We start from the raw sequence: 17,422 nt of genomic DNA, 5'->3' as shown, positions 1-17,422 counted from the left end.
CGACTACGTGGGAGTCCAGCGACATAGCCATTACGCTAACTGCTGGTCCTTGGCCTCTCTTTTGAAATCTCTATTGATTACAGTGTTGGGCTGGAAAAGTCCAGGTTATTTTATGATATTAATTCTTTCATGTAGCTTCTCTAATCTTCTCTGCCAGGCAGAACTGTTTATGATGCCAGGCCATCTTTCCAAGAGCTTCTTTTGTCTTCCTTGAGATCTATCGTAGTTCCATAGTTTTCTTGTTTAATAATCTTCAGATATGACATTCCAGTCACAGCCTGTCCAATGATGAGTATCTCTAATTTCTGATTCAAGGCAACAGGTATTATTGAATTTATGCAAATAACCCTTCTGCCTCAAAATAACAATACTCCCAAATATCTTCTAATTTCATAGGGGTCAGGAAGGTAGAAAAGTTTATGTTTCTATTTAATGAAACAAAAAGAAAAAGCATTTTAACAAAGTGCTGAACCTATCATCAACTCAAAAGAAAACAAAAATCCTTAAATTGGGAAAAGAAAGTATACGGAAAAAAAATCAGTAATGTTTTACTCAAAAGTCATAAAATTTTATTTTACCAGTTCAGTCTTATGTAATCAATCTCTCTTCTGTTGAATTTGCAGTGTTAACCATGTTCTGATCTTTCTGTTTAAATCCTGGAAGTTAACATTCAACGTTATTATTGATATTTCTGGACATGGCCTTACCATTAAGTTGGTCATTTTTTTTTATTGCTTTTTGTTCTCTAATTTTTGTCTGTGTGTCTTTAGTTTTCCTGGTAAAGCACTCCTTTCAGAACTTCTTGAAGAGCAGGTCTGGCATGGGGAAATTCTTTCAGGTTTTACCTGAGAATGTTTTTATCTTTTCTTCCCATGTGAAGGATGATCTTGCCGGGTATAGTATTCTTGGTTGACACTGTTTTTCACTAACACTTTGAATGTATTTTCCCATTCTTTCTTTGCTTGTATTGTTTCTGATGAGAAGTCTTATGTTAGCCTGATGGAATAACCTTTATAAATAACCTGATATTTCTCCCTTGCCAGTTTTAGTATCTTGTCTTTGCCTGTGGATTTGGCCAATCTGGCTATGATGTGCCTTGGAGAAGATCTTCTTGGGTTGATTCTATGTGAGGTCCTTTGTATTTCTTGGGTCTGGATATTAGAATGCCTCTCTAGATTTGTAAAGTTTTCTTGCAGGATTTCATGGAATAGATTATCAATGCCCTTATTAGTTTCTTCACCTTCTGGATACTGATTATCTGGATGTCTGGGTGCTTAATGGTGTCTAGTATTTCTCGTATAGTATTCTCATTTTGGGGGGTTATTTTCTCAGTACTTCTGGTGATTTTTTCCCTAGGTCAGAGGTTTTGTCTTCAACATCTAAGATTTGATCTTCTGTATGGTCTAATCTGCTTTTAATACTTTTGAGGGAGGTTTTGATTTTCTGTATTACAGCCTTCATCTCTAACAGTTCCACTTGATTCTCTTTTATGGTGTGTATTTCCTCTTTCAGATCATGCAAGGATTTCCTCACCTCCTGGAACTCGTCTCTTTTGAGTCCCACTATACGATGAATGATGACGGATTGTTCTTTTCCATTAGGGGAGAGATATTTTCTTGGTTTCTCATATTTCTTGTGCCTATGAGGTGGTTCCTGGTCATCTGAAGGATTATACGGAAGTTAATTCTGAGCTTTCAGAGGTGTGTAGGAGGAGATGATCCGCAATCTCTTTTCAGTTCCATTTCCCTTATGCTCACCTAGCCACCTGCACTTTGATCTTGGAACTGGATGTTACCAAGACCTCACAGTTTCTAGGGAATAGGTGTACCTGGGTTGAACTGCAGAGTTTCAACAGAGAGTTTAGAGGCATGTGGGAGGAGAGAAGCCACATTCTCTCTGCAGTTCCATGCAGTTCTGTCATTCTCCCTGCTGCTCACTCCACAGTCTCTCTTTGAATTTTAGTCACTTGGTAGTGAATTCACTTTTGACTAATTGCTTAGAGGTTTCTGCAACTGTAAGATCATGTATTTCTCTTTACTGTAGAGTAATTCTGTGACAAAATCTCTCTTCTGCTATATTTTGCAACATGGTATCCACAGAAAGAGATTTTGAGTTCAGGTTTATAAAAAGTTTCTTCCTTCAGGCAGGAGGTCCAATAAGCCTTGAGGATTTCAATGACCCTAAAAGTATTCAGATGCTTGGATACTGTGCACCTAGGCCTGTCTATATGCACAGTGTGTGGAGACTGAGTGTTTCAGGGGTCTAAAAGATGGGGTTTAGAGCATAGCTTCAGTTGCCTTGGTCCCTGAACATGCCAGGATACACCTCAGATTTAAAATAACTTCTGTCTGAGTGTTTCGGGGATGTAGAAAATCTGAAACTAAGACTTTTAACAGTGGTAGATCAAATAATACTTTTTAACATTCTGATTACATTTTTAGTGTTTCTTTTCAGTGTTTATTCTAAACTTACTGAGGCTCTTTTACCTGGTACACAGACTTTTAATTAAAAAAAAACTTATAAATGTTTAATTGTTATGATAAATAGACATTATTAGGAGAGAATAAATTGGAGATTCAACCTATTCCACAAAGAACAGAGAGTGGCTTTTGAGATCTGAAAAATGAGTAGAATTTTTGGGTAGATAGAAGTGAGTTATGGAGAGTGAAGACTCATGGAAAAGGTCTTGTGGCAGAAGAAAGTTTAGGAAGAGTAAAGAGTCAGTATGTGTAGAGCCCAGGGATAATAGGCGGTGAGGCATGGACTAGACCATGTGGATACTTAGAATCATGGTAAAAAGACTAAGAAAACTAAGAAACAGTGCCATAAATATTAAGCTAGGGTAAAATGATTAGGCTTGTATTTTTAAAACATTCTGTGACTCCAGAGGAGAAAACAAATCAGAGGGCGATAAGAGTAAATGGAAATGTGGCTTGTTCAGAAAGCAGGCCACTGCAGCAGTTCCTCCAAGGAGACAGGATTGCTTAGGTTTGTAACGAGGAAAATGGGCAAATGAGAGAACTATTTAGATAGTAAAATCAAGAGAATATAGTGGTGGATTAAATAATGGGGGTTGAGGGAAAAGATGGTACAAAAGATGATTTCTAGGTTTCTAGAGCTTGCAGAAGTGGATGAATTGTAGTGCTGTTTACTTGGATACGGAATGGTATAAGAGGATCTTTTAGGGGCTGGCAGGTGGCATGGTGGTTAAGGGCGCTGGATTCCCACATGGCCAACCATGGTTCGACTCCCACACCTGGCGGCTTGCTTTCTCACCTTCTCTCTCTCTGTCCCTCTCCGGTCAAATTAAAATAAATAAATAAAGTTAAATAAAATAATTCTTAAAAAAAAAAAAAGAGGATCTTTTACAGGCAAAGGTTAAGGTGACTTGAGTTTGGTTTGATAAATTGTTTGAGGAGCTTGGGAGACATCCAAATTTCATGGGTGGTTTGACTTGACAGTAGAGTATATGGTCCTGGAGCTTAGTGGTTTGGGTTAGAGGTAGAGATTGGAAGTCATTTGGATATATGCAGGGTCTTCAAAAAATTTATGGAAAATGTGTATTGTGAACAAACTTTGCAAAGATGTCTACATTTTTATATCCAAATAAACTTGTTCTTTAATTCCATATTTTCACAATTTTTTTGAACTCCCCTCACATATCTAGCACTCTCTTATCCTTCCCACCTATTATAATAAATGAGGTATAAATCTACTAGTGAAAAAGTTTTTGTTTTTGTTTTTTTGGTGAGAGGCTTTTGCTATAGGGGCACGTATGCTCACCACAGAGACAGAAAGCTCAAAAATCACCCCCCCAGGGAGATGGCCATACGGCAGTCCCTTTTCCTCATTCTCCTCTTGGGATTTTGGGCACACATGCACCTGTGCCCAGCCTGAGTTTTAAGCCACCAGATCTGGGGCTTTGACTCTGGGTGACTATGTGGGAGTCCAGTGAGGTAACCATTACACCATCTGCTGGTCCCAAAAGCCTTTCCTTTAATGTACATTTACCTATAACCGCCCCCTTTTAATAAACATATACCTTCTCGTGACTTTTACTCTCTACGTTATTTCTCCTTTATCTATACATTTTTAAAATTCTAGTATTCTTCCTGTCTTAAACGTTAGTTCTCTTTATCTGACAATTCCCTTCTATCTGGCTTCTTTTTGAAGGAGTTTACATAGCCGTTTTGATATTCTTACCATCCATTTACTCCTCAACTCATTCCAATGTGATTTTCTGATATGTCATTCTGATATGTCTTGCTAAAGTCAAGAATGACATGTATTAGTAAGATCACATTTCTGCATTAATTTTACCTGTCACCTTTCATCTCCATTCAACATAATTGATCATTCTTTCCTCGAAACTCTCTCCACTTAGCCTTTTTGATGTATTAATAATCTCTTTGGCTAGGTCCTTCTCATTTTTATTTGTAGGTTCATTACCCTTTACTTCATGGTTAAATGTTAGAGTTCCTCGGGACTCATTTATGAATGTGCTTCTCTTCTTTTTCTTTTCTTTCTTTCTTTTTTTTTTTTCCCCCAGGTTTTTGCCATAGGGTACATATGAGTGTGAGAAAGAAAGACAGGAAAAGTGATGTATCACCCCACAGTGAGAATGGCCAGGCCCTTCTCCTTCTTTCTTTTAGGATTTTGGGCACACATGCACACATGCCTGGCATGATTTTCAAGGTGCCAGGTCCAGGACTTGAACCAGAGTTGACTATGTGGGAGTCCAGCACGTTAACCACCACCCCACCTGCTGGACCCAGATATACTTCTCTTTTTATCTATACTTTCTTTCTTTACAGATTTTCTTGTTTGTAGTATTCTAGCACAATACTGAGGGAGCTCTGTTTAGAGAAACTTTTTCCCGCTAAGGAGATAAAAGCATTTGTTGTGAGAAGGAATTTGTTGTAGATGAGGTATGAGGCAAAAGAAAGGGAGGAGGCTTGAAGAAATTGGAAAAAATTTTAAATAGTTGTGGAACTTCAGAAAATTAGTTGAACAGATAAATGTCATAAAAGTTATGGCAGCCTATTTGAAATCAGTAAGTATGAATATTTAACACAACCCATCTACCCTATAAAATGGGTTTCTGTAGCACCTCTGACCACTTGAGTACAAAACTGAGAATGCCTCTAGGGGCTATGGTGGAATGGGGAAAGGAATAAACAGTGGTATACTGGTAAATGTTTAACAGCCAGTTCTCAAAAAAAAAAAAAAGTGTTTGTGATCTTTATTCATAACCCATGGTATAAATACTTAGTACATAGTGTAACCCAATGTCACTGAATGCAGACTTGAAAGGAGATGAACAGTAATAATCCCTTCTCACTGCTCACATATAATAGATACCTTCAGTTGTCAGAAAAGTCATGACGCATTTTTGCATAGAAAAACATGTCATGACTTTTCTTACAATGCAATAAATAATTTCAAAAACATAGTAGTAAGATGTAAAACAAGATAAAAATGTAAAATGATTAAGAACTTAGGAGTTTTGAGAATTTATTACCTCTTTAAAGAATTATTTTATTTATTTAACTCTATTTATCTATCTATTTTCATTTGACCAGAGAGGGACAGAGAGAGAGAGGAAGAGAGAGAGAGAGAGAAAGCAAGTTACCAGGTCTGGGACTCAAATCATGGTTGGCCATGTGGGAGGCCAGCATGCTTAACTACCACACCACGTGCTGACCACCCCCCCCATATTTCTAATATAATTTAATTGTAAGTTTATATAACTAAAGTTTTACCAACTGTTTAATTATGTGTAGCAGTTAGCTTAGAGAAATTCTTAATATGTAACAGGCTTTCAGCCTGAGCCAGCTCCAGAATACCACTGTTGGTAAATAAGCAAATATAAGATAAGTGATATTATGGAATGGTACACAGAGTATTATGAGAATCAAAGGAGGAACATCTACTGTCCTCAGAGAATGAGGTCCAAAAAAAGGTTTCATAGATTCAATAATGCTTAGCTTTTAGAATGAGTGAGAGCTAATAGACAGGAGATGAATGATAACAAGAAAGACTAGCATCTATAAAGGCAAAGACACTTATGTAGTTGTACATCAGAATTTAAATGTTATACAGAAGCAGAGAAATAAGTTATTTACCTTCTTTAGAGTTTTGTACATAAAGATTAAGGTGCAAAGAGTCAAAACATTTCCAAGTGGGATTGCTTTGATCACAAAGGAATTACTAGAGTTATTGAAACTGACCTGAAAATAATATATATAGAAGAATTGAAGAATTGTTTGTATAATGAACAACAACATCCAATAAAATGTAACAGTTTCAAAAATTCAGATACATTTTGGAGTCCAACATCATAGAAACTATTTGTAGCAGAGTGCAATAAATGCCAAAATACGTTATCTTTTTACATCATTATTTCTGGTATATGAGAAAATATAATTTTAGAGACCCCAATATTAACTGGACTAACCATTCATTTCATTGGGGGAAGAAAATTAACATCATATTCTAAACATTTGCAGTAACTTGGAAAGTGTTTATGTATTCCTATCATCAGATAAATCTTGAAAGTCTTACACTATGTAGGTAGTGGTTACATCCCCGCTTATTCCACTCGACTATTGCTATATTGTAGCACTGACATATCATTTCTTTCAATTTTGTTTAAGATTTATCTTCCAATTTTTGTTGTGTTTTGTTTTTTCATGTATGTCCGTTACCTCTAGCTACAAGACATTCTTACCAAAATGTGTTCGAGCAAAGATCCAAGACTATCATATTTTGACAAGGAAGCGAATAAGGTACAGATTTCGCAGATTTATTCAGCAGTTCAGCCAGTGCAAAGCCACTGCCAGAAACCTGAAACTTAAGTATCTTATAAATCTGGAAACCCTTCAGTCTGCCTTCTACACAGAGCAATTTGAAGTAAAAGAACCTGGAAGAGGTCCTTCAGGTGAGGAGATTTTTGCAACCATTGTAATAACTGGAAACGGTGGAATTCAGTGGTCAAGAGGGAAACATAAAGAAAGTGAGACACTGACAGAACAGGTAATCCTTAATGATATGTTATCATTCTTTGTTATTTTAAGTAGAATGGCAATAGACGCAAAGTAATTATAGTCATTTGAAACATAGTATTGTACTTTTCTTCTATTGATAGAAGTGGAGGAATTTAGTACTGTGAGACCTTTGAGGTCACATGTATAATTCTTTTTACATTGTTCTTAAATGATTTTAAGTTTTTTATGAAAAATAATAAATAACTCTTATAGATTCAGAAAAAGCTTAAATTCTAAAAGTACTTTTTAATGCAATGATAGACATATCACAAAACTACTTCAATGGGAAAGATTTTATGATAACATGTACCTGTTAAATAAGTAATTTAGGTTTTTAAGTTTGCATTGAAATTTTTAAATCTTCATGTCTGTATTGCTGTTAAATGATTATTAGAGATTTAGAAGGATGATTCATTTTTATTTTTTTCTTTGGTAGTTAAAGTTCTAATTTTATGGCCACGGTTCACATTAGTGTTAATTATATTCCAGAGTACTATGGCACACTTAGATACCTGGAGTCTTTTAATGTTTTCATTTTTGTAAAAGTAAAGCAGGCTATAGTATAGTCTTAGGGTTATATTTTTGAGAGAGAATCACATTAATGCTTATCTGTTATTATTAATGTCTTCATTATTTTAGAAAATTTGCAATAAATGTTTCCTTCATTAAGTCTTATTTTTAAATAACTTCATAAAATCTATTATTTTCTATTTTAAATTCTTTTTATAGGATTTACAGTTATATTGTGATTTTCCTGATATAATTGATGTCAGTATCAAGCAAGCAAACCAAGAAGGCTCAAATGAAAGCAGAGTTGTAACTATCCATAAACAAGATGGTAAAAATCTGGTAAGTTTGCTTTATGACTAAATAATGGCTATATTGTACAGTTATCAGATATAAGTGTTTCAGAATCTTTTTTGTTTTTGGAGAGTTTTTTGCTATAGGGTACGTGTGCTCGTCAAAAAGACAGAGAGAGACAGAAAGCGAGAAATCCCTCCCCAGGGGGATGGCCATGCCACGATCCCTTCTCCTCCAGTCTCCTCTCGAGATCTTGGGCACACACACACACATGTACCCAGCGTGAGTTTAAGCCACCAGGTCTGGGACTCGAACTGTGATCGACTACATAGCCATTATGCGACATAGCAATTATATGACATAGCCATTATGCCAACTGCTGGTCCCAGAATCTTTTTTTTTTAAGAGAGATTTTTTTCCAATAGGGTGTGTATGATTGCCAGAGAGACAGAAAACAAGAAATCACATGCTGGGGGATGGCCACACTGCAATCTTTCCTCCTCCATTCTCCTTGTGGTGTCTTAGGCACATACACACACATACATATGTGTGCACACACACACACACACACACACACACATAAGCCTGGCATGATTTTCAAGCCACTAAGTCCTTGACTCGAACTGTGGTCAGCTATGTGGGTGTCCAGTGACATAACTGCTACACCATCTGCTGACTCCAGTATTTCAGAATCTTAATAGGGGGCTATTTTGTGTGTGTGTTTTTGTTTTTTTTAATTTGCCAGAGTCCATGTGTGCTGGCCAGAGAGAGAAAGAGAGAAGAGAAAAAGCATCCTTCCAACAGGGGTGGTTGGACTGCAGTCCCTTCTCTTTTATTTCTCAATCCTGTTGAGATGTACATGTCCCCATCATGTTTTTCAAGCCACTGTGTCCAGGATTCAAACTGCATGGTCATCTATGAGCAATCTAGCTTCCATAACTACCAGGCCACAGGACTGGCTCCTTCTTGTAAAGAAAAAAATTTAAGTTTTTTTCACCCTTTATTCACAATAGAGCATGTGTGCATGCACATGAGAAAGGGAGAAAGCACCCCCAGCGGGGCCTGGTCACACCACAGTTCTTCCGATTTTACGTCCTCAGGATCCTGAGCTCACAATGCTTATTTACTAAGTGTGTTGCTACTGGGTCCAGGATTAGAACCCCAGGTGGCCAGTGGAATCAGGCTTCCTCTGCACAGAATTTACTTGCTATGCTATAGGGCCAGCCCCGAAATTATTTGATTATAGTTTTAAGCATGTACAGCTCTAAATATAGATATCAGTTCAGCAAACTTTTTGGTTATGTTTTTCTGTTTCTACTAACACTGTCTTCCTACACACTTTTTTTTTTTTTTGAGAGAGGTTTTTGCTATAGGGCGCATGCGCTTGCCAGAAAGTCAGAAATCACCCCCCAGCCACGCCACAATCCCTTCTCCTCCGTTCTCCTCTTGGGATCTTGGGCACGCATGCACACGTGCCCGGCATGAGTTTTAAGCCACCAGGTCTGGGACACAAACCATGATCTACTACATGGGAGGCCAGCGACATAGCCATTACGCTAACTGCTGGTCCCCTTATACACTTTCTTGTACATTGCTGCATTCTTTATTCATTGTGATCAACAAAGCACCAGTTACTTCTTCCTCCCACTTTGGTTCCTTGTATGCTTATTCCTTACCAAAGTTTTTTTTTTTAATCAATAGAGATGTGCATAATGTCAGTCATACTGACCAACTGAAGGAGAGAAATAAGTTAAAGCAATGTTATCTGAATTTATGTAACAAAAATAAACCAATCCCGTATCAGCTTTACTTGTCATATGGTTGATTCTCAAGGGTTGTTAGAAAAGTCATGATACGTTTTTGCCTAGAAAAACATAAAATGGAGGTAATGAATTTTCTGGCTACCTAATAAAAGAGTAACTCTTGGAGCCCAGCTGGTGGCCTGTCAGTTAAAGCAGCTGGATCCCCCGTGGCTAACTACATGGTTTGAGTCCTGGATCCAGGCATGTTGGGCACATATGCATACCCACCGAAAATCCTGAGAGGAAAATGGAGAAGGGATTGTGATGTGATTGTGATGTGATCATCCTCCCTGAAGGGTACTTTCCTACGTCCTTTTCCTGTGTCTCTGGTTAGTGTACACATGCCCTGTAGCAAACTTGAAATAAATAAATAAATAAAACACTCCCTCTTTCTTTAAATAGCTTCAGAAATATTATTTATATTGAAAAGAAAGAAATGAATTCTGTTTTTATAATAGAGTTATTTCCTCACTTAAATTTCTTATTTATCTACCTGTTTTCTTTTAAATTTGAATGCTTCTTGATCTTATCTTAAACATCGTACTAATGCTATTTGTTATTCATCTTAAATATTTGTATGGCTTACCTCTCTGGCCATTTCAAAGTGATATGAACAAGTTATAACTGAATTACAGCTTATAAATTCTTAGATAACAATATGGTAAGTAATGTGTACTTACTATTTAGTAGACTATGAGCTTCTTGAGGTTAAGGACTATATTTTTATGTGTGTTTGTACCCCTATACCTTGCTCAGTGCTCCAAGGCCTACTTTAGAAAAATCTTGATAAATATTTCATAAATAGATGAAAGTATGAGTCATAATTATCAACCCTTTTGTGACTTTATTGATGCTACTGTGAACCTCACGTAGTAACCTTAACCTAAAAACTTCCTTATGGCAAGATACCTGGATTTTTTGGCTTAATTTTAAGTCTGCAGTACAGAGAAGTATAGCATCTTTCCAAAGTCATGGTGTTTGTAAGTGGTAGGAGCTATTTAATAAATGCATGACCTGAAAACCTAAGCCCTTAACTGGAATACTACCTTCTTTGTTGATTATTCTTATAATACCTTAAAAATATTACATTAAAATTTTGTCAAAAAATCTCTAAAGAGTAATGCAGAAGAAATGACATTTCTTTTCCACATTACATTTTCTATTACAGGGAGTCATTTATATTTCTCCTCATATCCAAGTATTATATTATGTTTTTCAGTAACTTAATAATTTTATCCATATCATGTTTCTTGATGAATTTTATTCGTGATATATTATGCTTCTTTATCACTTATTAGGATTGAGAACTTTTTCTCAGTATTTTACTTCTGACAATTATTGCTGGATGGTAAGAAAGTAATTTTTTTCCATGTTATTGCATTTTCTCAGTCTATTAGTTACACAGTTTTCCTGTCATTTTATCCTTTTTTTTTTTTTTTGAGACAGATTTTTGCTATAGGGTGCATGCGCTTACCTGAGAGACAGACAGAAACAGAGAGACAGAAAGCGAAAAGTCATCTCCCCAGGAGGATGGCCATGCCATAGTCCTTTTTCCTTTATTCTCATCTTGGGATCTTGTGCATGCATGCCCACGTGCCCATCATGAGTTTTAAGTCACCAGGTCCAGAACTTGAACCATAGTCGACTATGTGGGAGTTCAGCAATAAAATCATTATTCCATCTGCTGGTCCCAGACATTTTATTCTTTACTCTGGCACTTTTTAACTTTTTTTCTTTTTTTCCTTTTAAAATTTTGGGAAATGTTTATGGCATAAAATTTAGCATGTTAATCATTTTTAAGTGTACAGTTCAGTAGTACTAAATACTGTTGCCCTCTGTATTCACACAGAATAAGTTTCAGACTCCTCAGAGATACCCAAATTTACAAATGCTTAAGTTCCTTACATAAAATAATGTAGTATTTACATGTAACTTATGCACATCCTCCCGTGTACAGACATACCATGTTTTATTGTACTTTCCAAATATTGTGTTGCTTTTACAGACTGAAGTTTTATAGCCACCCTACATTGAACAGGTCTAGCAGCCCCATTTTTCCAGTACCTCACTTTATGTGTCTGTGTCACATTTTGATAATTCTTGCAACATGTCAAACTTTTTCATGATGATTATATGTTACAATGATCCATGATATTATTATTTTAATTGTTTTACAGGGCCACAAACTGCCCATTTAAGATGGTGAATTTAATAAATGTCATCTGTGTTTTGACTACTCTAATGACCAGCTGTTCCCCTCTTTGTCCACTCCTTCCCCCATTTCTTTCCCTTTCCTCAAGCTTCCCTGTTCCTTGAGATACAACAATATTAAAATTAGGCAGACTAATAACCCTTCAAAGGCCTCTCAAGCAAAAGAAAGAGTTTCACGTTTGTCACTTTTAGTTAAAAGCTAAACTGATTAGGCTTACTGAGGAAGGCCTGTCAAAAGCCAAGGTGGGCTGAAAGCTAGGCCTGTTGAAACAGTTAGCCAGGTTGTAAATGCAAAGGAAAAATTCTTTAGGGAAGTTTAAAATGCTACCCCAATGAACATATGAATGGTAAGAAAGATAAATGGTCTCTTTGTCAACATGGAGCAAGTTTAAGTTGTAGATAGGAGATCAAACTAGTCATAGCATTCTCTTAAGTCAAAACCTAGTCCAGAGCAAGGCCCTAGTTTTCATCAATTCTTTGAAGGCTGAGGGGCGTGTGCTAATTGCAGAAGAAAAGTTTGAAGTTAACAGAGGTTGGTTCATGAGGTTGAAGCAAGAAGCAGTCTCCATACCATTAAAATGGAAGACGAAACAGTAAGTGCTGATATAGAGGCCGCAACAAGTTACCCAGAAGGTAACTTACAAATTGACGAAGGTCAATTATCCTTATATAAAATGGTTCAGTATTTGCATATACTTACACACATCCTCCTGTATACATTTAAGTGATCTCTAGATTACTTACAATACCTAATATAATGTAAATATGATATAAATAGTTCTTATACTGTATTGTTTAGACATGACAAGAAAATAGTTCTTATACTGTATTGTTTAGAATGACAAGAAAAGTCTATATGCATTCAGTAGGTACTCAGCCATCAAAGAACTGTCTGCATAATACAAGACCTGCATTTAGTTGAATTCATAGATGCAGAACCTGCAGATATAGAGGGCATTAGCATTGTACTTGGTCATTTGGATATCTTTATGAAATGCCTGTGCAAATTTTTTTTTTTTTGGAGAGGTTTTTGCTGCTGGGTGTGTATGCTTGCCAGAAAGACAGAGAGAGACAGAGAGACAGAAAGCGAGAACTCACCCCCCAGGGGAAATGGCCATGCTGCAGTCCCATCTCCTCCATTCTCCTCTCGGGATCTTGGGCACGCACGCACACATGCCTGCCGGGTCCGGGATTCAAACCGTGGTCGACTACAGGAGAGTCCAGCGACAAAGCCATTATGGTAACTGCTGGTCCCTGTGCAAATATTTTGTACATCTTTCATTGACTCATCTTTTTCTTACTAATTTGTAGACTCTTTCTGGATTCTAGATACATATCTTTTATAGGTTTTCTGTAAAATATCTCTTTTTCCAGTTGATGGCTTGGCTTCTCATTTACTTAATGATGTTTTTTGATGAATAAAAATTCTTAACTTTAGTAGAGTGAGTGGAATGTTTACTCCATTTATATTTATTATAACGACTGATACAGTTGTCCTTAAGTTCATCATTTTGCTTTTTTATTCAAATTGTTTTATGTATATTTTTTGTTTCTTTATTCCTCTTTATCTTCTTTAAATTAATTAAATACTTTCTATTCAATTTTATATCCTCTATTAAGCTTTTTATTCTATCTTTTATATAACTAGAGATTACAGTATATGTTATTGGCCTATTACCATTTCTAAACAGTGTAAGAATGTTGAAACAGTTTAATACTATTTAACCCTCTCCTACTCGCTCTGCTATTGTTGGCCTATATTTTATTGCTACATATATTGGAAACCCCACAAGACTTTGTTGTAGCTTAAGTGTAAAAAGTCAGTATTATTTTATATTTAGTCACATATGTTCCTCTCTGTTGCTCTCTAGTGTGAAAATAGGTTGATCTTATAAAAATAACATTCATTTCAATCTCTCTGCCCTCTCTAAAGGTAACGATTTATGTGTGTGTATTCTTCTAGAACTTAGATTTTTTACATTTATCAAATATATGTAATATATGTGAATATATATATATATTATATATATACAAACATTTTCATATGTTTGTTTACATAAGTGGAGTCATATTTTATTATTTTTTCTTTTAATTTTTAATTAGGATTTTTAATTTACATATATTGTTTATATCTTTGAAGGTTACAGTATGGTTTTTTAAAACACAAATGAAGTGTTTAATATTCCGGTCAAGGATTTGCACATATTCATCTTCAACACTGAACATTACATGTTTTGCACATTTGATAAAGTTCTGCCATTGTTGTTGTTGTTTAGTATGTATTAACTTATTTATGTTTATTTCTATGCTATGTACATCCTCCTAAAGCCTTTCTCTATTTACATGCATTCTTGTATCCATTACAATTTTTCTCATGAAGCCCTCATCCAACCATTAACCCCCCAACAGCAGTTTCTTCTATCTACCAATACTCAACTCTAAATGTATGGTTTTGAGTCCCTCAGATAACAATGCAGACCTCAGACATTTAGTTAAGTGAGGACATACGGTATTTGTCTCTCATAATCTGGCTTATTTCACTTAGTATTATATCATTTAGGTCCATTTGTTGTGTCAAAGGACAGGATTTTGTTGTTCATTATGACTGAATAGTATTACATTGTGTATATGTGCTATATTTTCCTAATCCGTTCATCAGTTTTTTGGGCACTTCCGTTGATTTGATGTCTTAGCTATTGTGAATAGTGCTGCAGTAAATGTGGGTGTGCAAATGTCTCTCCAACCGAGTGATTTTGTGTCTTTTGGGTATACACCCAATCCCAAAGTAGGATTGCTGGGTTATATGATAATTCAATATTCAGGTTTCTGAAGAACCTCCATACTGTTTTCTTTGATAGTTGTATTAGTTTACATTCCTTGTTTTTTTCATCAGCCATTTTGGCTGGGCTTATGTAATGTCTCATTATCATGTTGTTTTGCATTCCCTTTTAATAAGAGATGTTTTCATATGCTTTTTAGCTATTTGCATATCTTCCTTTTAAAGTTATCTGTTCAGTTTACCCATTTTTGATTGAATTATTAGTGTCTTCCTCCCCTCTCTTTTTTTCTGAATATGTTGCTCGAGTTCCTTTTATATTTTGATTTTCAATCTCTTATCTGAAGTATAGTTTGCCAGTATTTTCTCCCATTCTGTGGGTTGTCTGTTTATTGTTTCCATAAACTTTTTATCTTGATGTAATCCTACTTATCTATTTTTGGTGTTACTTTTCCTTTGGGAGTCTTGTTCAAGAAATCTTTGCCTATACCAGTATCTTTAATTATATTTTCCTCTGTTAGTTTTATGTTTTTGGCTTTATGTTTAAGTCTTTAATCCATTTTGAGTTAATTTTTGTAAATGATGAGAGATGGGGGGTGTCTAGTTTCATTCTTCTGAAGTGGATATCCAGTTTTCCTAAAACCATTTGTTTAAAAGATTGTCTTTTCTCCATTAGATTGTTTTGTTCCTGTTATCAAAAGTCAGTTGACTGTATTTTGTTGGGTTTACTTCTGGATTCTCCACTTCATTGGTCTGTCTGTTTTTGTGCCAGTACCATGTTTTGCTTATTATGACTTTGTAATATATTTTGAAATCAGGTAATGAGATACATGCAGAAGCGTTGCTTTGACAAAAGGGAGTTTATTTTATTTATTTTTTTTTATGAGTCCAGACAAATTTTATGACTTTTTCTTCTGGGAAGAATGTCATGCAAATTTTAATAGGAATTACATTTAATTTATATATTACTTTGGATAGTGCAAACATTTTAATTTTTTTACTTTACCAATCAATAAGCCAAAGGGTGTCTTTCCAATTTTTTTGTGTATGTCTTGTTCAATTTCTTTATTCAGTTTTTTTAAATTAATTTATTTATTTACATTTAATCACATCTTTACAAGGTACAATATTTCTTTTTCCAGCACAAATACTGTGCATGTAAGTCAAGCCAAAGATATTACTCTATAAGTTATCAGCAAATACCATCTCATTTTTTGTCAAAGCATACTTTTACTTTTTCCTTCCCTCCCCTTCCATACTAAACTTTTTTCCATATTTTATTGATTCACAAAATATGTTAAACTAAAAATATGGACAAAGCTAGAACCTAGTCACAAGTGTCTTGTAATTTACTTCTGAAATATTTTTTCTGAAACTTTTTTTTAACTTAATTTACATTCATTCCCTAAGCATCGTCACAGCATACAAAATGTGATTTCCCATCCAGAATATACTGCATAGTGCTTAATCATGCATGCTATCATGCTATCATCAAAAATTTTTCATTTCTAGTTTCATATATATATATATATGAAATATATATCTATATTTCTAGTTTTATATATACATATATATATATATACACATATATATATATGTATGTGTATATATATGCTGGTTACACATCAATCCATGACCAAAATCCCAAGAGAGACTGGAGAAGGGATGAGATATATATATATGTATTTCTGACCCTCGGTCTTTTCCCACTCTCTTCTCACACTATCTCTGGTGTCTACAGTTGTCTTCCATTCTTTTCCTCCCCACATTGATCACACAATTTCTTAAATAATCTAACTACTTTTAATAGCAAGTTCACTTGGTAATTTCAAGAAAAGCAGTTTTAACTTAAATAAAAGAAATTCTAAGGAACTTTGCTTGAAACTTAAAGCCAGGAAACAGGTTAGGATTCTGTTCAAATGGTAGGTACGTGAACCTATCGACAGTTCAAGACAGGACACAAATCCTTAAAACCAGACAACAAAGCCTCGAAAATTGGCAATGTTTTAGTCAAAAGTCATAAAATTCTTTTTCACCAAATCAGTCTCATTTACTTTATCTTTTGTTGTCGTTCAATTTTTCTGATTAAATTCTGGGATATAATATTCAACTCCAGACTTGTCCTATGATTAAGTTGGCCATTTTCTTAGTTTTTGAACTTGTATTTCTGTGTGTCTGTATTTAATTTTCCTGATATAACACTCCCTTGAGAATTTCTTGGAGATTTGGTCTGGTGCTGGTAAATTCTTTCAGGTTTTATCTGAGAATATTCTTGTCTTTTCTTCCCACATGAAGGAGAGAGATGCAGAGAGAGAGAGAAAGCAAGCTGCCAGGTCTGGACTTGAACCACGATTGACCATGTGGGAATCTAGCACCCTAACTACCACGACACCTGCTGGCTCTTGTTTATGATTTTTATCTTGAAGTCTATTTTATGTGATATTAGGATAGCTAAACCTGTTTGTTGGTTTCTGTTTTCATAAAATAACATTTTCCAGCCTTTCACTATCAGTCTTTTGTATTTCACACATTAGCAAGGTATGTTTCTTGCGAGCAACATATAGAAGGGTCCTGTTTTTTTTTTAAAATCAGTTTAGCCAATCTGTATGTTTTGGTTGGGGAGTTTAATCTGTTTATATTCAGTGACATTATTGATACATACAGATTTACAGCTACCATTTTGTTGGTTAATTCCTATTTTTTATGTGTTTTCTTTTTTCCTTTCTTTTTTCTTCTCTTATGATTTATCTTTGCTCTTTGGTATATTTCCATTGTGAAAGGAATTG

General features: G+C 35.2%; 1 protein-coding gene across 2 annotated transcripts in view; it reads left to right on the top strand.

The window, feature by feature from the left end:
- The window catches only part of JAK2 (Janus kinase 2), a 107,753-nt gene that overhangs the window by 38,863 nt on the left and 51,468 nt on the right, over positions 1-17,422 (top strand). For both annotated transcript variants that reach the window (XM_027773420.1, XM_006152421.3), the window contains 2 exons: positions 6,714-7,035; positions 7,776-7,895. In XM_027773420.1, the coding sequence (XP_027629221.1) occupies positions 6,714-7,035; positions 7,776-7,895 (442 nt within the window). The remainder of the gene's footprint in view (positions 1-6,713; positions 7,036-7,775; positions 7,896-17,422) is intronic.

The sequence above is a fragment of the Tupaia chinensis genome, unplaced genomic scaffold (genome assembly GCF_000334495.1).
Source record: "Tupaia chinensis unplaced genomic scaffold, TupChi_1.0 Scaffold000354_1, whole genome shotgun sequence".
NCBI classification, from domain to species: domain Eukaryota; kingdom Metazoa; phylum Chordata; class Mammalia; order Scandentia; family Tupaiidae; genus Tupaia; species Tupaia belangeri.
This window is presented reverse-complemented; position numbering and strand designations above follow the sequence as displayed.